At 44.0% G+C, this 20,809-nt stretch overlaps 1 protein-coding gene across 1 annotated transcript; it reads right to left on the reverse strand.

The window, feature by feature from the left end:
• LOC138811138 (WD repeat-containing protein 87-like) lies at positions 1-20,448 on the reverse strand. Its single transcript, XM_069998776.1, has 7 exons — positions 20,300-20,448; positions 16,137-16,254; positions 14,742-14,909; positions 10,602-13,480; positions 9,464-9,723; positions 7,599-8,738; positions 1-4,589 (listed from the first exon to the last, which is right to left on the reverse strand). The coding sequence occupies exons 2-7, from the start codon at positions 16,206-16,208 to the stop codon at positions 157-159; spliced, it is 8,952 nt and encodes a 2,983-aa protein (XP_069854877.1). The 5' UTR covers positions 16,209-16,254; positions 20,300-20,448; the 3' UTR covers positions 1-156.
• Positions 20,449-20,809: the final 361 nt, after the last annotated feature.

Consider the following 20,809-nt stretch of genomic DNA (forward strand, 5'->3'; position numbering starts at 1 on the left):
TTTATTCTCACATATAAAAACTGGATTTTAGATCTGGGGAGGGAAAGCACTTCAACCTGGTCTTGCCTGTGTGTGGGCCCTAGAGATGGTATAGATTCTATGACCAGGTGCAGCTTTTTCCAGTTGTGAATGAAAAGTCCTGATTTCCAGCTAGTCTCAAATGGGAGTGGGAACAATGTGGTCAGGTAATTTCTTAGTAAGACGATTATCAGCATAGGGCAGGCTCCTCCAGGCAAGTTCTAAGATCCCATACTGGGCGATACCTTTGGGAAGAATGGTGCGCACATTATTCTGTCCAGGAAGGGGTATTACACCGCGGAATTTGAAGGAAGCTGCAGGAAAATGAGTGCCCCCACAGATCAGGCAGTAGAACAACCTCTCCCCAGGTACTAGTTCCATGGCCTTCAGGGCCTCTTGATACATGGTTTCTTGGGGTTGAGGCCCCCCTCTCACTACCATCTCCTGTAGCAACTTCTGGATTCGAGGAGACTTAAGCTCGTATAGCTCCATGACATGGTGGAACTGTTCCTTCCACGCAGCTGTGTCTTTGCCGTAACGCTGCAGCAGCATCCGCAGAACATGGTACAGAGCCACAAATGTCTCCCATGGTAGTATCTTTCCCTTTTTTCTTGTGGGCTCTCTCTTCTCTTCCTCATCCTCCTCTTCCAGCTTGGGCAATTTGGGATACTTGCCTTTCCCCTTCAAGTCCCATAAGTCTTTCTGAAGCATGAGTGCCAGGGTTTGTCTGTCTACAGGGGTGTAGGCATCAGGGCAAATGTCTCTTGTGACAGGATAAAAGTGTTCCATTTCCATCTCTTTGATAATATTGAATAACTCCTGTATCCGGGCACTCCTGTACGGTTCTCCTAAAAGATCCAAGTTTACAGCCTTAGGTTCTGTGATTCTCTTAGTAGCTTCTGTGGACTCTAGTGTTGGGCCAGTCAAAGGTTCAAGCCCACTATCTTTCTGTTGTCCTTTTATAGGGGGAATCACTTTCAGGTATTTTGGACTCATGGGCTCCCTACTGGGTCTGGGGATACTTGTACTTCGTGCCTCCAGGGCCCGCTTGTGATGGTGTACCATGGCTTCCAGTACGGCCAGGTGGAGCCACTCTAAGTCTCCCTGGGAGGTGAGGTCTCTGAGGAGCTGACACAGTCTGTGGAAAGTGTCTCTGGGAAGCTGTTTTCCTGCTTGCAGCAGTTCAACAACACGGTGCATCCACTCTATGTCAGAGGGCCTGACCTCCATGGAGATGTGGGGAGTAAATTTTCTCATATCCTGTTCTGTCACAGGTGGGCGATGCTTCACAATCCATTTCACCTTCCCCTCTGGTGTTATTTGTTTGACTTTACGAGCTTCCTCCAGCTTCCTAAATAGGTGGGGGATGAATGGTGTCTTCTTCATTTGTATCTCCTTGTGGGGCTCTTCAACTGTCTCCAACATGGGTTGAGCTAAGGTCTGAAATTTCTCCAACAGTTCTCGTGGTAAATTGGTAAACTTGAGGGCCGCCTGTGGGAACAGCTTGCGTGTCTGCAATGCTGGGATGCTTTCTTTCCTGAAGAGTGTTGATATTTCTGGCATTCTTTTCTTCCCTCTCATCTCTAGAGATGCAGCGATCACTCTGGCAGCGGTCTTCCCGCCTACATTGACAGCACTGCCCCGGCCTACGTTGACAGCACTGCCCCTGCCTACGCTGATAGCACTGCCTCTGATCATAGGCATACTTGTTTTAATAGAAGGCATCAGTTCTTGCTGTTCTAAGTACTTATCTCTTTCTTCTAATAACCTAAACAGTTTTTGTTGTCTGAAGATATCTTTGCCACTGACTAATGGTCTCCCCAATAGGCTTATCTTCCCTTTCTCCTTCTCTTCTGTCTCAGTCACACTTTCCCTGTCTTCCTCAGGTATGCTTTCTTCCTCCTCAAACCCTTCCTCTTCCTTTGCCTTTGTTTTCTTCCTTCTCTTCCTCTTTTCCACCTTCTCCTCCTCTTCCTCTCCCATGAGCTTCTCTTCTTCCTCTTCCATTTTATCCTCCTTTTCCTCTTCCTCCTCCTTTTCCTCTTCCTCCTTTTCCTCTTCCTCCTCTTCCTCTTCTTCCTCTTCCTCCTCCTCCTTTTCCTCCTTTTCCTCCTCCTCCTCATCTTCGTCCTCAGACAAACTCACTAGCCCCACATTGTCTAATAGGGTTTCCATTTCTTTAGAAAATTTCTCTTCACTTTCCAGTTCCTCTTCACTGAAAAGCTTTCCTTTTTTGGCAGAAATTCTCCTCAACTGTTTTCTTTTTTTCCACATTTCTTTAAAGAATGGGATTTCCTCTTCTTCCTCTACTACTGCTTCCTCTTCTGTAGCCTGTATGAATTCTTCCTGTTCTCTGGCCAATATAGTTTCTTGTTTGGCCACTTTTTCCTCTAAGCCTATCATTTCTCTCATTTCCTTGGCCAGTTTTCTCTGCTTTTTGGCCAGTTTCTTCTCATCTTCAGTCATTTCTACTTGTTCCTCAGAAAAATCCCAGTCTTTGATATCAAGTCTGTCCTCTTCCTTACTTAATTTGTGCTCCTTAGCAAAGAGTGCTCCCTTTTTCTTTGCCATCTTTATTTCTTCCTGGGTTATTTTCCTTTCGTTACTGATTAGTTTTTGAAGTGCCTTTAAGAAATGCTTTGTTTTTATTGGCTCGTTGGCAGTATCCTGCTTTTCTAGAACCATTTTCCTTAGTACCTTGGCTAACTTCCTTTCTTCTTGGGCATATGCCCTATGTCCTCTAGTTAATTCCAAGTTTCCTTTGGCAATGTCTCTCTCCTCTGTGGCCAGCAGCCTATCTTCATATGTAAGTATTTTCTCCTCTAGTAACAGTTTCTTCCTTATTGTGCCTATTTCACGATCAAGTGCTGTTCTGTCTCTTGACATTTTCTGAATGTCTCCCTTGGAGAGAATTTTAATCTCCTCAGACAGCCTCTTTTTCTCTTGGGACAATTTTTTCATTTCCATCTTGAGTGCCCTTTCTTCTCTAAGAATATCCTGCTCTTCTCTGAGCAGTTTCTTTTCCTGGAACAATGCCTTCTTCTCTGTAATTAATTCTATCTTTTCCTTGGCCATTTTCTCCTGTTTTTCAGCTAAACTTTTACTAGCTTGAGCCAGCTTCTTCTCCGAAACAAGTATATTCACCTTCTTCTGGTTCAGTGCTAGCTTTTCCTGTTTCATCTCCTCCTCTAATTGAGCCACTTTGTCCTTGAATAGCTCCAGTCTTTTCTTTATTTGAATTAACTGTTCTTTCCCTTGGAGGAGTCTTTCTTTGTCTTGCTGGAGAATCTTTTTCCTTGTAGGAAATTTTTCCCTTTCCTGAGCCAGATAGTTCCTTTCCTGAGTTATAGTTTTTTCTTCCTCAGACACTCTTTTCTTGTTCTTTCTGACTTCTCTCTTATTAAGGATCAGGCTGTCCTTTTCATGGATCAGTTTATCTTTGTTTATTTTTATTGCCTCCTTTTTCTGAGCTAGTCTTTTCCATTCCAGATCTAACATTTCAGGATCTATTATGGCTGTTTTCTTGCTAAGTTTCTCTTCTTCCTGGGTCAGCAGCTCTTCTTCCCAAGACGTTTTTCTCTCTCTCTTATTCAGATTCTCCTCCTGGAAGCTGAGTGCCTTCTCTTTTTCAGATAGTTCCTCTTTTTCTTCAAATAGTCTTTCTTCTTTCAGATTCAGTTCATCTTCTTTAGAAGCCAACTCCTGCATGTTCCATTCCAGCTCTTCTATTTGTTTAGCCAGCTCATCTTCTTGCAACTCCAGATCTTTCTCCTTCTGGGCCAGTACTTTCATTTTCTCGGACAACATTTGTTTTACCTCAGTGACTTTTTGTCCTTTCTTTGCGACTTTCTCTTCTTCTCCAGCTATTGTCTCCAATTTTGTGGCCAGATCCTTTTTTTTCTGGGCTATTTGTTCTGCTTCCTTGCTTAGCCTTTCCTCTCTTGAAGCCAGTTTTTCCTCTTTCTTGACAATTTTCCTCTCACTAATGGCCAGTTTCCCAACTTTGGGGGCCATTTGCATATATGTTAGGGCCAATTTTCTCTCTTCCATGGCTAGAGTTTTCTCTTCTCGTGCAAGTTTCTCCTCTTCTTGTGCTAGTAATTTCTCTGCTTTGGCTAGTTGTCTTTCAGCTTGGGCTCGTTTTTCCTCTCTCCAGGCCTGTTTGTGTTCTTCTTGGATCTGTTTCTGTTCTTCTGTGAGTATCTCCTCCTCTTCCTCCTCCTTCTCTTTCTCCTCCTCCTCTTTCTCCCCCTTCTTCTCCTCCTTCTCCTCTTCTTCTCCTACTTCTTTTTCTTCTCCTTCCTCTTCTACTACTACTCCTTTTGCTTCTTTGCCTTCTTCTTTTCCTTCTGCTGCCACTACTGTGGCTGCAGCTTCTTCTACTTTTGCTTCTTCTTTCCTCTCCTCAGACACTCTCTTCTCCAGCATCTGTTCTTCCTCTTCCTGGATCTTGGGTTCCATCTTTTCCCAGATCTTTTTCCATTCATCCCATGTCATCATCTTTTTCTCTTTCTGCACCTCCATATCTGGGAATAGCTCCCTTTTAGCCCTGCGTTGTCTCTTCTTCTCTTTCCCTTTCCCTTTCCCTTCCTTTTTCTCTTTCCCTTTCACTTCCTCTTTCCCTTTTACTTCAGTTTCCTCTTTCCCTTCCTTTTCCTCTTTCCCTTTAACTTCCTTTTCCTCTTTACCTTCCTCTTCCGTTTCCTCTTTCCCTTCTTTCCCTTTCACTTCCTTTTCCTCTTTACCTTCCTCTTCCTTTTCCTCTTTCCCTTCCTTTTTTCCTTTCCTTTCCTCTTTCCCTTTCACTTCCTTTTCCTCTTTCCCTTCCTCTTCCTTTTCCTCTTTCCCTTCCTCTTTCCATTTCCCTTCCTCTTTCCCTTTCACTTCCTTTTCCTCTTTCCCTTCCTCTTTCTTTTCCTCTTTCCCTTCCTCTTTCCATTTCCCTTCCTCTTTCCCTTTTACTTCCTTTTCCTCTTTCCCTTCCTCTTTCCATTTCCCTTCCTCTTTCCCTTTCACTTCCTTTTCCTCTTTCCCTTCCTCTTCCTTTTCCTCTTTCCCTTCCTCTTTCCATTTCCCTTCCTCTTTCCCTTTCACTTCCTTTTCCTCTTTCCCTTCCTCTTTCCATTTCCCTTCCTCTTTCCCTTTCACTTCCTTTTCCTCTTTCCCTTCCTCTTCCTTTTCCTCTTTCCCTTCCTCTTTCCATTTCCCTTCCTCTTTCCCTTTCACTTCCTTTTCCTCTTTCCCTTCCTCTTTCCATTTCCCTTCCTCTTTCCCTTTCACTTCCTTTTCCTCTTTCCCTTCCTCTTCCTTTTCCTCTTTCCCTTCCTCTTTCCATTTCCCTTCCTCTTTCCCTTTCACTTCCTTTTCCTCTTTCCCTTCCTCTTCCTTTTCCTCTTTCCCTTTCACTTCCTTTTCCTCTTTCCCTTCCTCTTCCTTTTCCTCTTTCCCTTCCTCTTTCCATTTCTCTTCCTTTTTCTCTTTCCCTTTCACTTCCTCTTTCCCTTTCACTTCCTCTTCCTCTTTCCCTTCCTCTTTCCCTTTCCCTTCCTCTTTCTCTTTCACTTCCTTTTCCTCTTTCCCTTTTACTTCCTTTTTCCCTTTCACTTCCTCTTTCCCTTTCACTTCCTTTTCCTCTTTCCCTTTCACTTCCTCTTTCCCTGTCACTTCCTTTTCCTCTTTCCTTTCTTCTTTCCCTTTCCCTTCCTCTTTCTCTTTCCATTCCTTTTTCCCTTTCACTTCCTCTTTCCCTTTCCCTTCCTTTTCCTCTTTCCCTTTCACTTCCTTTTCTTCTTTCCCTTCTTCTTTCCCTTTCCCTTCCTCTTTCCCTTTCACTTCCTTTTCCTCTTTCCCTTCCTCTTCCTTTTCCTCTTTCCCTTTCCATTCCTTTTTCTCTTTCCCTTCCTCTTTCCCTTTCACTTCCTTTTCCTCTTCCTTTTCCTCTTTCCCTTTCCATTCCTTTTTCCCTTTCACTTCCTTTTCCTCTTTCCTTTCCTCTTCCTGTTCCTCTTTCCCTTTCACTTCCTCTTTCCCTTTCTCTTCCTTTTCCTCTTTCCCTTTCCATTCCTTTTTCCCTTTCACTTCCTCTTTCCCTTTCACTTCCTTTTCCTCTTTCCTTTCCTCTTCCTTTTCATCTTTCCCTTTCCATTCCTTTTTCCCTTTCCCTTTCCCTTCCTCTTTCCCTTTCACTTCCTTTTCCTCTTTCCCTTCCTCTTCCTGTTCCTCTTTCCCTTTCCATTCCTTTTTCTCTTTCCCTTCCTCTTTCCCTTTCACTTCCTTTTCCTCTTCCTCTTCCTTTTCCTCTTTCCCTTTCCATTCCTTTTTCCCTTTCACTTCCTTTTCCTCTTTCCCTTCCTCTTCCTGTTCCTCTTTCCCTTTCACTTCCTCTTTCCCTTTCTCTTCCTTTTCCTCTTTCCCTTTCCATTCCTTTTTCCCTTTCACTTCCTCTTTCCATTTCACTTCCTTTTCCTCTTTCCCTTCCTCTTCCTTTTCCTCTTTCCCTTTCCATTCCTTTTTCCCTTTCACTTCCTCTTTCCCTTTCACTTCCTTTTCCTCTTTCCTTTCCTCTTCCTTTTCATCTTTCCCTTTCCATTCCTTTTTCCCTTTCCCTTTCAGTTCCTCTTTCCCTTTCACTTCCTTTTCCTCTTTCTCTTCCTCTTCCTTTTCCTCTTTCCTTTTCCATTCCATTTTCCCTTTCCCTTTCACTTCCTTTTCCCCTTTCTCTTCCTCTTCCTTTTCCTCTTTCCCTTTCCATTCCTTTTTCCCTTCCTCTTTAACTTCCTTTTCCTCTTTCCCTTCCTCTTCCTTTTCCTCTTTCCCTTCCTCTTTCCCTTTCCATTCCTTTTTCCCTTTCTCTTCCTCTTTCCATTTTACTTCCTTTTCCTCTTCCTCTTCCTCTTTCCCTTTCCTTTCCTCTTTCCTTTTCACTTCCTCTTTCCCTTTCCTTTTCTTTTCCACTTTCCCTTTCCATTCCCTTTTCCCTTTCCCTTTCCCTTCTACTTTCTCTTTCCCTTCCTCTTCCTCCCCTTCTACTTCCTCCTCTTCCACTACCTTCTCTTCTACTTCCTCCTCTTCTACTTCTTCCTTTTCTATTTCCTCTTCCTCCCCCACTTCATCTTCCTTTCTCCTTTTCTTTTTCCCTTTCCCTTTCCCTTTCCTTTTCTCTTTCCCTTTCTTTTCCTCTTTCCTTTTCACTTCCTCTTTCCCTTTCCTTTTCTTTTCTGCTTTCCCTTTCCATTCCCTTTTCCTTTTCCTTTTCCCTTCAGCTTTCTCTTTCCCTTCCTCTTCTTCCTCCTCTTCCTCTTCCTCCTCTTCCTCTTCCTCCTCTTCCTCTTCCTCCTCTTCCTCTTCCTCCTCTTCCTCTTCCTCCTCTTCCACTTCTTCCTCTTCTACTTCCTCCTCTTCCACTTCTTCCTCTTCTACTTCCTCTTCCTCTTCTACTTCCTCTTCCTCTTCTACTTCCTCTTCCTCTCCCACTTCATCTTCCTTTCTCCTTTTCTTTTTCCCTTTCTTTTTCCTTTTCTCTTTCCTTTTCTCTTTCTTTTTCCTTTTCATTTCCTCTTCCTCTTCCTCTTTCATTTTCTCAAGATACCGCCTGTCCCAGTCTTTTTTCCATTCTTCCCATGTTACCTTTTTTTTCCTCTGGGCTTCATTCCAATCATCCCAAGATAACTTCCATTCTTTAAAAGACATCTCCCTCCCAAAACCAACTGGTTTTTCTGGCTCAGCCTCTTCCTTCTTTGGAAGAAACATACTCAAATCCCTCTCTTCCTTCTCTTTTTTACCTAATTTCTTTTCTTCTTGGACTGTTTTCTCCTCTTCCTTCTTGGGTTTCTTTCCTTCTTTCTTTAACTTTCGCTTTCCCTTTGGTAGCTCACCTGATTCTAAAAAAATCACTTTCCTTTTCTTGTCTTTTAAAACCAGTTCCTCCAACTCTTCCTTTTCCTCTTGTTCTTCCTCTTCCTCTTGTACTTCAGTACTCTCTGGCTTCTCTTCCTCATCTGTGATCACCAGGTCCTCCTTAATTGCTTTTTTATGGATAAAAGTTTTCTTCTCTTGCGAGTCTACTTCCTGGTCAAATTCCGCAAACATATCCTCACTGTCTTTCTTGGGGCAGATCTGCTGAAAGAGTTCCCAACTGGGGCGGCGATCTGCTAACATCTCCTTAGCTATAGCCATCAGCTCATTGTCTAGATCTTTTTCCATTTCTGCATGGGAGGTAGATATCCTTAGAGCCATTAGACGACATAGATCATTCCGCCATGAAGTATCTCCTTTAGTACCAGGTTCTCCAGCAGCACCCCTCCTAGAAGGAATCTTTTTCCTAACTGTTTTTGGTTTTTCTGGAGGCAAAGGTTTCTTAACTACCTCTTTTTTTTGCTTCTTGTGCCCTTTTCTGAGTTTCTGTGGTTTGCCTTTTTTGTGCTGCTTCCTCAGCAATTTAATGGTTGCAGCCATGTGCTCCTTTGAGACATCCTTTGAGACATCCTTTGAGACATCCTTTGAGACATCCTTTGAGACATCCTTTGAGACATCCTTTGAGACATCCTTTGAGACATCTTTAGGCAACTTCATTACACTGCTTACTGAAGATATTCTTGATGTGTCCTCCATCTCAGATGTGGTGGATTCAGCCTCAACTTCAGCCTCCACAGGTGTCTCTACGCTTACCTGTTTAGCTTCTCCCACTTTCAATATCTTGAGAGCTCGAATCAGTTTTCGCACTGCAGGGAAAACCAGGAGGTAGAAGTTAAGTCAAGCATCAGAAACTAAATGAAACTCTTCCTAAACCTCGTGTGAGCTAAGAGGAAATGCTATAAAAGAAGTAACAACAAGCCGGGTGCCGGTGGCTCACGCCTGTAATCCTAGCTACTCAGGAGGCTGAGATCTGAGGATCATGGTTCAAAGCCAGCCCAGGCAGGGAAGTCTGTGAAACTCGTATCTCCAATAAACCACCAGAAAACCAGGAGTGGCGCTGTGGCTCAAGTGATACAGTACTAGCCCTGAGCTGAAGAGCTGAGGGACAGCACTCAGGCCCAGAGTTCAAGGGGAAAAAAAAAGAAGTAACAACAGCTAGGCATAGGTGGCTCGTGATCTCTAGTTAACCACCAAAAAGCTGGAAGTAGAGCTGTGGCTCAAGTGTTTAGCCTTGGACAAAAAAGCCAAGGGACACACCCAGGCTCTGAATTGAATTCAAGCCCCAGAATACACAGACACACACACTTACTTTCAGGATTCCCAATTCCCAGATGCTTCTCTGACCACCAATTTTAGATATAGGCCTTTGCGCCTTTCTGATTTAGGTGGATCATTCCTAGGATAATTGTCTTCTATGACAAGCTCATTCTACTTACCTCTCTTCCCACATTAGTATCTACTGACCTACAGACCCTAACTACCCTGCCTCTTTGGGGACCCAGAGGCATGGACCAGATCATCCCATACATACAGTGCTTTTTCCCGGCTGTTCGGGGTTGTTTTATTTGTTTGGGTGGCTTGACTTCTGATTCTTCAGACTCTATGAGTTGCAAGGAAGATAGTTTATGCAGAGATTCTTTTGAGACATCTGAAAAGACCTCAGGCTTTTTATCTTCTGATGGGGTCAAGTCTTCATTTAGTCTCTGTTCCACTTGAGAGACAAGGATTTGTATATCTGTTGGCCGAATCCCCAGCAAATGGTCCAGGGATTCCTCCCCAGCCATCTCTTGCCTATAAAAATCAAAGGAGAGAATGAGAAGAACTTAAAACAGGCAGGGAGTTGAAAGAGTGCCCAAAAGAGACAGCATAGCTACAGGCAAATGATGGCCTCTGCAGTCTTGAAAGTCAAGATGGGATGATCTGAAGGGGAGCTACAGAGGTAGAAAGATGACAAAAGGAACAGAAATGGAGGTATGGTGAACAAATTCAGTCATGGTATCCAGTATACACTATGTAAAAAATGAACTATGCAATTTGTGGGCAAGGTTAGGAGGGGGAAGCTGGGAGAAAGCAAAGGAAAGGGTGACATTGTCTAAGATGAATTGTACTCATTACCTAACTTATGGAATTGTAACCCTTCTAAAACTCAATTGATAACAATAAAATAATATTAAAAAAAGATGACAAAGGGAGCTCAGGAGCTTAGAGGACTGGAAAAGGCAAAGAGACAGAGAAAAGAGTTTTCAGGATTGTCAGTGATAGCCCAGAAATTTAATTTTTTTTTGGTCAGTTGTGGGGCTTGAACTCTGGATCTGGGCACTGTTCCTCAGTTCTTCAGCTCAAGGCGAGTGGTCTACCACTTGAGCCACAGCACCATTTCTGGTTTTCTGGTGGTTTATTGGAGATAAGAGTCTCATGGACTTTCCTGCCTGGGCTGGCCTTGAACCATGATCCTCAGATCTCAGCCTCCTGAGTAGCTAGGATTATAGGCATGAGCCACTGGTGCCCAGCTTGAAATTTAATTTTTTTTTAAAGCTATGAAAGAGAAGATCATAGAGAACTAATAAAATAGGGATGAAGAGATGAAAAGAAAAATTAAGGAAAATGGGGGCAAGGAAGACAAAAATCAGCAAGTGGTAAAAAATTGAGGAAAGTAATCAATAACTTACTGTAACTCCCGGAAAAGATCTCGTCTCTGCATCAAGCTTAAGAGTGAAGTTTTTGTGTGGATTCCAGTATCAGCCATGAGTGCCAGGGCTTTATTCCTTACTCTTGGATCCTTATCCAATAGTCCTTGGGACAGAGGCAAGGCAAAAAGATGAGTAATTATTCCTAGACGTTTTAACCCTTCCCAGGCTAGTTCTCGGATCATTGAGTTGGGATTTACTGTATCATCTAGCAAACGATGAGCTGTCTCAGAGCGCAGAGTTGGAGAAACTTGATAAGAGGCAAAGATTTGCCCTAGTACACTAATACAGCACTGATACTTTACTGAATTAGCATGGACCATGATATTGAGGACAGTTTCAATCAGATTATTCACAGTTGCTTCACTCATCCTTTTTCCCAGCCAGCTGCGGCTTGCATCTGTGAGGACACTGTAGGTTGCATCCTTAGTTAGTCTGTCTTTTAGAAAGGATTCATCCTCTTTCTCCTCTGGAAGAGTTCTCGTATCACTTTTAAGTCTTTTCCTTTTGTGCCAGAAGGAGAGAGATTGAGGCTTGTCCCATTCCAGTTCCCGCTGAGGGGAGCGCAGATTGCACTGTAGAAATATTGGGCTGCCCTCTGGCCAAAGACGGGCACGGATCACAGAGTTGGGAATGTAGCAATCGGGGGCAAGAAGCCATTTTTGCCCCTGACCAAAGTAGCATCGCAGTATCTGATAGGGGTTGAGCCCATCCCAACTGGTCATCTCTAATTGGGGAGGAAGCACATAATTGAATTGAGCCCGTTTTGACTTCTTTTTCTGGACAGTTGTTGTTGCCTCCAAAGAATCATGTTGGGGAGCACTCAATAACACAATGGTCCCATCCTCATCCTCTTCTATAACATGTGGCACAGAATGGTCGAAGGCAATGGCCCGCTTATTGATAAGGGGCTCTAGACCCACTAATTCCTGTTTCCCTTGAATCCGGTTGATATACTTGGGCACAAACAGGGTCTCAAAAGAGAGAAAGAAACTTGGTATGAAAGGCTTAGGAGCTTCAAGTAATTCATCGGGTACAGTCATGAAGTATAAGTGAGACAGCAGGGATTGAGGAAGCAGTTTTAAAGATGATACCAGATAAAGACTCTGGTTGAAACTCACAAGGAGGTCACCCCGGTTATTTGCAAAACACAGTGCACCAAAGTGAAGTGATGAATCCAACATGGATATGAGTCTACCACGGAAATCCCAGATCCGGACAGAGCCATCAGAACCAGCTGTGACAAAAAGATTCAAGGACAAGCAGACATCGAAAGATATGATGGTACATTGGTGTAGAGGTAATGTTTCAGTGAAATCTGAGCCTTTGTCTGACCCAGTGCACAGAAAATCACGGAACTCCCAGAAACGTAGGCAGTTACTATCTGTGATGGCAAACACAGAATGGGGCAAGAGGATCATGTGTTTCAGATGACAGCTACTGAGAACGCTGGCTAGAGGCCGCAGTTGTACTCTGGCTCCTTCAAACACAACTTCTGATAGGTGTATATAATCATCCATTCCATAGGAACAGATCAAAGAACTTTCTCGGTTACCAAAGATCCCTGCAGTCATTGTAGAGAGCGTCAATACAGCCCCGTAGTGGGTAAGTTTCTCAACTCGGGCACACATGTGCCGGGAAAGAACTCTTACCGTTCCACTTTGGTGTCCAGAGAATATCAGTCCTTCTGTTCCCCACCCCAGTTGGAAATGCCCATAAGCCAGGCACTGTACCATGTCTTGAGAATCTACTGAGGTGCATAAGAAATACTTAGTTGGGCAAGGGGAGCGGGTTGTATCAAACACCAGCACCTCTGAGGTGCCTATGGCTACAAAGAGTTCCTCCCTCATTGGATCATAGGCCCAATCCACAGCCTTGTCCAGGATGACAAAGGGCCAGGTGACAACCAGAAGATCCCCCGTGATTGGAGACAGAAAGCGCAAGAGGCCATCCTCTGTAGTACACAGGATTCGGTACCAGTTCTCTCCACAGTGGATTCGACGCACCTGCTGGGTGGTGCAGCCACAGACGCTAAAGAGGCTATAGAAGCAGGGCAGACGATGTAAGGAAAAAGTATGGGAAGTTTGGCAATAAAAAGTAGTGTCATCAATAAATTGGAGGCGGAATAACTGCTCTTCAAGTTCTAGTCGCCGAAGTAAATTCCCAGAAGTGAGATTCCATTCCTTGATTATGCCTTCTTGGCCAGCTGATAGCAGAATGTGAGCCTCCGGTCGGCTACGAATACATATCACTGTTGAAGAATGGGCCATGAAATTGTGGAGAGGCTGGCTTTGTTTGAGGTTCCAGACATGGATTTCCCCAGCCTTGTTTCCGGCATAGAGAAAGCCCAGTTCAAAGCAGGTAAAGCAGCAGGTGATAGAGGAGCCACTGGTAGGGGTGGTAAACTTCTTTACCTCTTGTAAATTGCCATGGCCCTGGCGTTCTAGGACCCTCACCACAGTCTCACACAGGGCAAGAAGGCAGTCATCAGGACCACTCAGCAAGATGTCCTGCACAAGCTCTTCACCTGGTATGGGAAACATGCGAGCTATCTGGAGGCCTGTGCCACCCCGCTCAATAGTCCAGGTGACTATTCCCCCCAGATTACCAGATAGAAGCATCTTTGTTTCTGGGTCATAGCAGAGGCAGCTGATGTTGAAGCGGCAGGATACTGTGCCCATAGACTTGAAGGACCGAAAGTGATCCCCAAAAAGCCGCAGGAAGAGGTCACCACAGTAGACCACGAGGATATGAAAGGAACCAGCATGGACCATCAACTGGATGGGTGGCAACCGTTCACTCATGGGAAACATTTTCTTCTCAACCATGTCCTCGCTTTTGCTTTTTGTCCAGACTACAGCCTGGAAGAGCATAAGATAAAATTTAAAAATATACCTAAGGCTGGGTGCAACTGACTCGTACCTGTAGGAGATCTAAGAATTGAGGTTCAAAGCCAGCCCAGGAAGGAAAGGCCCTGAGATGCTTATATCTAATTAACTACCAAAAATCCAGAAGTGGATCTATGGTTCAAGTGATAGGGTGCCAGGCTTGAGCAGAAAAGCTCAAGAGACAGCACTCAGGACCTGAGTTCAAGCCTCAGGATCTGTGTGTGTGTGTGTGTGTGTGTGTGTGTGTGTGTGTGTGTGTGTGTGCATGTGCACACACATGATTGCCTAGAAAGATAGAGGAGGAAAGATCCAATACTCATCTACTTTGACTTGTTCATTTGCTAATAAGAAAATGGAAGATTCTACCTTCTTTTGTTGGGAGTTCAAAACAAAATATCTTTTGCTTGACCTTGACTTACTTTAGGAGAGCCATAAAGTCTTACAAAAAAGCAATTAGAGCAGGGCATCACTGGCTCATGACTGTAACCCTAGCTACTCAGGAGGTGAGATATTAGGATCGCAGTTCAAAGCTAGCTGGGGCAGGAAAGTTTGTGAGACTTATCTCCAATTAACCACCAAAAGCCAGAAGTGGTGCTGTGACTCAAAATGGTAGAATACTAGCTTTGAGCAAAAGAGCTCAGGAACAGTGCTCAGGTCCTGAGTTCAAGCCTCATGATTGGCCAAAAAAATAAAAAAAAGCAATTTTAGAGAGAATGGGGGGAATCATGGTTCAAGATTATATTCATTTGTTCTTTTGCTAATCTAGTTGTGAGCTATGTGGGCATTGCCCTTGGAGAACAAGCTAAGACAAGGGAGGAAAAGCTGGGCATGAGTGGCTCACACCTGTAATTCTAGCCACTCAGGATGTTGAGATCTGATGATCATAGTTTGAAGCATGGGCAGGAAAGTCTGTGAAACTCATATTCAATCAACAACCACAAAAGTTGGAAATGGAGCTGGAGTTATGGTTCAAGTGGTAGAGTGCCAGGCTTGAGAGAAAAACTCAAAGGGGATAGCAAGCATCCAGGCCCTGAGTTCAAGCCCTTTACTGGCACATGAAAGAAAGAAGGAAGGAAGGAAGGAAGGGAGAGAGAAAGCAACAGGAAGGAAGGAAGGAAGAGAAGGGGAAGGAAGGAAATAATGAAGGAAGGAAGGAAGAAAAGAAGGAAGGAAGGGAAGGAGGTAAGGAAGGGAAGGAAAGGAAGAAAGAGAAGGGGGGAGGAAACAGCATTACCTGTACTTCTTTTGTGTAGGAGTTCACCCATGCGAGGGAAGCAAAGAAGAAGGCATCATTGAAATACTGGCATATAAGTGGCATATTTTGAGGGAAGTGAGTTTCTCTGTACAGTATCTGGGACCGGTCACTCAGCACAACTATGTCGCTCTTTGGCTTCTCAGATTCCTGGGAGAGGCATGGCATAAACTAAAGCTAAGATACACATACACTAAATTTTTTTCTCAAAAAAGTCAAGATTGAAGCAATTCCCCAAGTCATGCTCAGATCCCTCCTAACTCCCAATACACTCATAATACATAGAACAAACCTCCACAAAACATGAGGGAACTAGATCCCCCTAGATCCTAGATGTATATATTTTGTAGTGTGAATACAAAGGAAATAATTTTTCCAAGTGAAATTAGCATATGAGGCCTAAATAGTCTTCCATGTGTGTAAAAGATGCATGGATCAGGACTGGGAATGTGGCTTAGTGGTAGAGTGCTTGCCTAGCATGCATGAAGCCCTGGGTTACAAAGTGGTGCTGTGGCTCAAGTGGTATAGTGCTAGCCTTGAGCACAGAGAGGCTAAGGGACAATGCCCAGGCCCTGAGTTCAAGCCCCAGGACTGGAAAAAACCAACAACAACAAAGATACATGGATTATACAACATGTAACAAATTACCTAGATAAGTCAACTATGTTATCTAATAGCCACAAGTACTTTAACAGGTTGTGTCCAAATTAAAAGCAGTTCAATTATTAAATATTAAGCCAACCTGCTGGTGGCTTATGCCTATAATCCTAGGAGACTGAGATCTGAGGATCATAGTTCAAAGCTAGCCTGGGCAAAAAGTCCATGAGCCTCTTATCTCCAATTAACCACTAATAAAAGCTGGAAGTAGAGCTGTGGCTCAAGTGATAGAGTACTAGCTTTGAGCAAAAAAGCTCAGGATAGTGCCTCAGTGTCCAGGCTCTGAGTTCAAGCCCCAGAACTGGTACCCGAAACAAATTTTATTGCACAAGTAAAACTTTGAGAACCCTTATCTAGCCTTCACATTTGACTTAAGAGCTGCATATATGCAATATGTATTATCCCACAGAGAAAGGACATACACACTGAGACATTCATCTGGGGTCCATCTCACATAGCAAAACTAGTTTGCAAATATTCTCTCTGGTCACTTCCTTCTTCTTGGGAAATCTCTTCTCAGACTGTTGGTTCCTTAAGCAGTGCCACTAAAATGTCCTTGTAAGAGGTTTATAGACTTATTTGGGACTTGGTCCTTTCTCTACAACAGTGACATTTGTTTTAATGGTCTATTCTGTTTTCTTCTTGCATTTGCAATCTTTGTCTCTATTGAAGTATTCATTACTGTAAGTTAGACATGCTTATATCTTACATATACATTACCTTTTTATTTAAGATGTCATTTATTTGGTACTTATAATCCTGCCAGATGGGAATGAGTCTGGGGGAAGACATCACCTTGATTTTTCCCTAGTCCTCCCTCGGGACTGTTGCTTAAAACCTGTGGGAATACAAAAGAGGGCTACTTAGCCAATGTTATTTTTCAAAGAACTAGGAGTCAAAGGACAATAACTATCCAACAAATAATTAAAACAACCAGCACAAGAATTGAGGATATAGCTCAAGTGGTAGAGCACCTGTATAGCAATCACTAGGCCTAGTGAAAAAAAAAAAAAAAAAAAAGCAAGCCTGTTGACTGAATTCTAGTAGTCTTAGCTGTTTAGTGTCTTGATAGTCCAAAGACAACCTGATGGGACAATTCAAGCCCTGTGCTCAATTTCAGGGAGTATTTGGGGTTAAGATGTGGTATGTCCTGCTAACTATATAGAAAAAGTAGGTTTGTGTTACTTGAACTACTTATTTTTTTTTCCCTTAGTTTCAATTCAAGCAAGGTACAGTGGCTGAAAGCATGTCCTTTGAGCTTTGCCTTGTAATGGAGTCGCCTCTAGAGGGCACTGCACTCCACCATACTGTGAGGCCCTTTGGCTTTCCTTTGGGGCACTCATTAGTGCTGTGTGTGTGTGTGTGTGTGTGTGTGTGTGTGTGTGTGTGTGTGTGTGTGTGTGTGTGTGTGTGTGTGTGTGTGTGTGTGTGTGTGTGTGTGTGTGTGTGTGTGTGTGTGTGTGTGTGTGTGTGTGTGTGTGAGATCAACTTAAGAGGAGATAAACTAGAGGCAGCTTCTTGCTTCCTAGACTTTTCTGTTTTTGTTTTACAACTGTCCATCCAACTTAGTAGGAAGGCACACACCAGAGAGTAGTCAGGCAAAAAGTTGATTACAATGGGAAGTTATGAGTAAGGGTTTATTCTTCCATCTCTTCTGTAATTTTTAATTTTCTCAAACAGAAATTTCACTATTGATTCATTTTTCTTTTTGAGGGGGGTTTTGATTTGTTACGGTGTTTCACTATGTTGCTCTCAAGCTGGTTTCCAAATTGTAGACACAAATGATCCTCTTGCTGTTAGCCTGGACTGCAGTTACAAGCCTGCACCACCATGTTCAACTTCTGAGATTCAGTTTTGCAAAGGTAAGGTACGAAATACCATGAATACATATAACAAAAAGATTTGAACTGCCGGGCGCCAGTGGCTCACACCTGTAATCCTAGCTACTCAAGGAGTCTGAGATCTGAGGATCATAGTTCAAAGCCAGTCTTGGCAGGAAAGTCCATGAGACTTATCTCCAATGAACTACCAGAAAACCAGAAGTGGCACTGTGGCTCAAGTGGTAGAGCGCTCTCCTTGAGCTGAAGAGCTGAGGGATAGCATCCAGGCCCCAGAGTTCAAGCCCCATGACCGCCCCCCCCAAAAAAAATCTGAACTACCCAAATGAGGTTCATATATGACCTCACTTTGAGGTAGAAGCCTCATAAAATTTAGGTAGAGGGGTATAGAAAATCCAATGGCACCAGAAGAGCCTACTTAGTTGATTGTATATTCAGAGAGTCAAGCTTAATTTAGCTGTTCTGTTGATGACATTACTAAAGAGCCCAACTTCATTCTCAGGGTCTCAGAGTACAAAGAACTTCAGTATCTCCATACATAGGGCTAGAATGCACTTATGTTTCTTTATGAAGAAAAACTATTTTCTAGGCTTACAATGTACCTTAACAGGTTGGCTAGTGTCACTGAATGGAAGAATTTCCCAGGATCACTGGGAGTAATGATAGCATCTAGGACTGTGGTTTGAACACAGAATCTCACACTCGCTTGGCTCTCCTGCTCATGGCTGGTGCTCTAACATTTGAGTCACACTAAGCGGCTAATTGGAGATGGAATCTTGAGGACTTTTTGCCTGGGCTAGTTTCAAATCTTAGTCCTTCAATCTAAGCCTCCTGAGTAGTTAGGATTACAGACAAGAGATACTGGCACCTGGCTTTTATGTATGTTTTCATTCTTAAACTGGTTTTATGACTAGCTATTATCACCCATTAAATGACTTAAAAATGAACATGATTAAAAAAATTCACACGTCCTCCTGTTTCTCTTTCATTAAAGTAATCCTGGTTGTGTCCTTTCTGGTTTTGTTTTGTTTTGTTTTGTTTTTCGGTTGGTGGTGAGGCCCTGAACACTGGGCCTGGGCGCTGTCCCTCAGCTCTTCAGATCAAGGTTTCGCTCTATCACTTGAGCCACAGTGCCACTTCCTGTGCTGAGGAAGCCAGGGCCTCATACATGCAAGGCAAGCACTCTACCACTGAGCCACCTTCCCAGACCTGTCCTTTCTGTTTTGTTGTAAAAGTGTTCTGTACATACACAAATATATATGTAATTTTGTCTAATATGTAAGACAAGTTCTATATAATGTTCTGCATATTTTCCCTTCCTATGTCTAGAGATCAACTGATTAATATATGAATTAGTATATTAATAAATGAGCTCTGCCTCAATTCTCAACTTTCCAACTGCAGAGTATTCCACTGTGTGATTTAACGATTACTTGTTTCTCCAAGTTTTTGTTAATGAACATTGGGCAACTTCCAACCTTTTGCTACTAGGACCTATTCCACAAATGACTCTGTTAATTAAATTGCAAAACTAAAGCAGCAGAAAATATTTCCATTCAACATAGCCTAAAATGTTCTGAATGTATTTGAGCTAAATAAGTCATTAGTTTTACTGGATTTATGTAAAATTAAAATTGCATATGAATCTTGAATTAAATTTCATGTGTGTGTAGTATGTGTGTGTGTGTGTGTGTGTGTATACTGGGGCTTGAACTTGGCTTGGTTCCAGACCCTTAGCCTTTTCCCTTAAAGTTAGTGATCTACCACTTGAGCTACAGCTCTACTTCAGGCTTTTTGGTGATCAACTGGATATTAAGAGTCTCATGAGTCAGGCACTGGTGGCTGATGCCTGAAATCCTAGCTACACAGGAGCCTGGGATCTGAGGATCACTGTTCAAAGCCAGCCCAGGCAGGAAATTCCCATGAGACTCTTCAATTAACCACAAGAAAACCATGCTGTGGCTCAAGTGGTAGAGTGCTTGCCTTGAGCTGAAGAGCTCAGGGCCAGCATCCAGGCGCAGAGTTCAAGCCCAACAACCGACCAAAAAAAAAAAAAAAAAAAAAAGTCTTATGGACTTTCCTGCCCAGGTGGCTTTAAAGTATAATTCTCCAGATCTCTGCTTCCTAAGTAGCTAGGCTTACAGCTGTGAGCCAATAGTGCCGAGTTTAAATTTCTTTCCTTCTTTCCTTCTTTTTCTTCCTCCCTTCCTCTTTCTTGCCTCCCTTCCTCTTTCTTTCTTTCCTTCCTTTCTTTTTTTTCTTTCATTTTCTTCCTTTCTTTAATTTTCTTCCTCCCTTCCTTTCTTCCTTCCTCTTTCTTGCCAGTCGTTGGGCTTGAACTCTGGGCCTGGGCACTGTCCCTCAGCTCTTCAGCCCAAGGCTAGCATTCTACCACTTGAGCCACAGCGTCACTTCTGGTTTTCTGGTGTTTTATTGGATAATAGTCTCACAGACTTTCCTGCCCAGGCTGGCTTTGAACCTCAATCCTCAGATCTTAGCTTCCTGAGTAGCTAGTACAGGCGTGAGCTACCTGGGCCCCGTTAGTTTAAATTTCTAACGGTAGAAACATTAGGTGCTAGAGATGCCCGAAGGCAGGCTCAAATGCCTGCTGAACTGATGAGCTCCCTTGAGGGTAGGATTCCACTCTCTCCGACATCTCCATTATCAAGCTGTTGAGGACTGAGTACTTAACACATTTTCATTTTCATTGAAGAAGTGGACAAATGAATGATGGATTCTTTGCCCTCTCCCAGCTTCAGGTCGTACTATGCATCTTCCTGAAAGCAGGCCAAAGCAGGAAGGTATTATGGATGAGGTTTCTTGACCACAGATCCCTGCCATTCAAAAATTGCCCCAGTCACCCTTACAAAGGGTAGGAGTGGCAATATTTACTTGGAAACGAGAGAGGGATATATATATTTTTTAAGGCCGTATCTTTGGTTATGTCAGCAGGTGAACTAAATTGAAACATAAGGTGCTCTGGGCAGCCCCACCCCCACCGTAACCCCGGGGACCTCCTTGCCCCCTCCTCCCCCCTCCAGTTACCTGCGACCAGATTCCTGACTAAACTGAGATGGGTATGGAGAGTGTTGCGGTACCCAGGAGCTGCGACGTGAACGATCAAGACCTAAAGGCAAGCGCCTGATGCCGTGGGGGAAGAGTCCGCAGACCCCAGCGGTTGGTTAATCGCGCAACCTCACGCCCCGCGGAGGGTCCGAGGACTCAGGGAGGGCGAGAGCGCGCGTGCGCACTGGTACACGAAGCGCGAGAACGCGCGCAAAGCGCGCACACGCATCCGAAAAAAGGGGTTAGTGAGGAGAGGGAGTCCCCCGATGGGACTCCCCAGGAGTTACCTGGGGAGGGCGCGCACGTGTGCGGGCGCACGCAAGGGAGCGCGCCCACAGGGGCGCGCACCGCCACCCTCCTCCCGCGTCCCTCTCCGAAGGAGGGGGGTGTGTCTAGCGCAGGGCCTCGTTTTTATCTCGCGCCTCTCCCAGGCTGGCGCTCCAGGGCAAGTGACTCGCGGCCCTCAGAAGGGGAAGAGAGAAGGTCTAC

This window comes from Dipodomys merriami, unplaced genomic scaffold (assembly GCF_024711535.1).
Source record: "Dipodomys merriami isolate MVZ:Mamm:240054 unplaced genomic scaffold, mDipMer1.0.p SCAF_52, whole genome shotgun sequence".
Lineage (NCBI taxonomy): Eukaryota > Metazoa > Chordata > Mammalia > Rodentia > Heteromyidae > Dipodomys > Dipodomys merriami.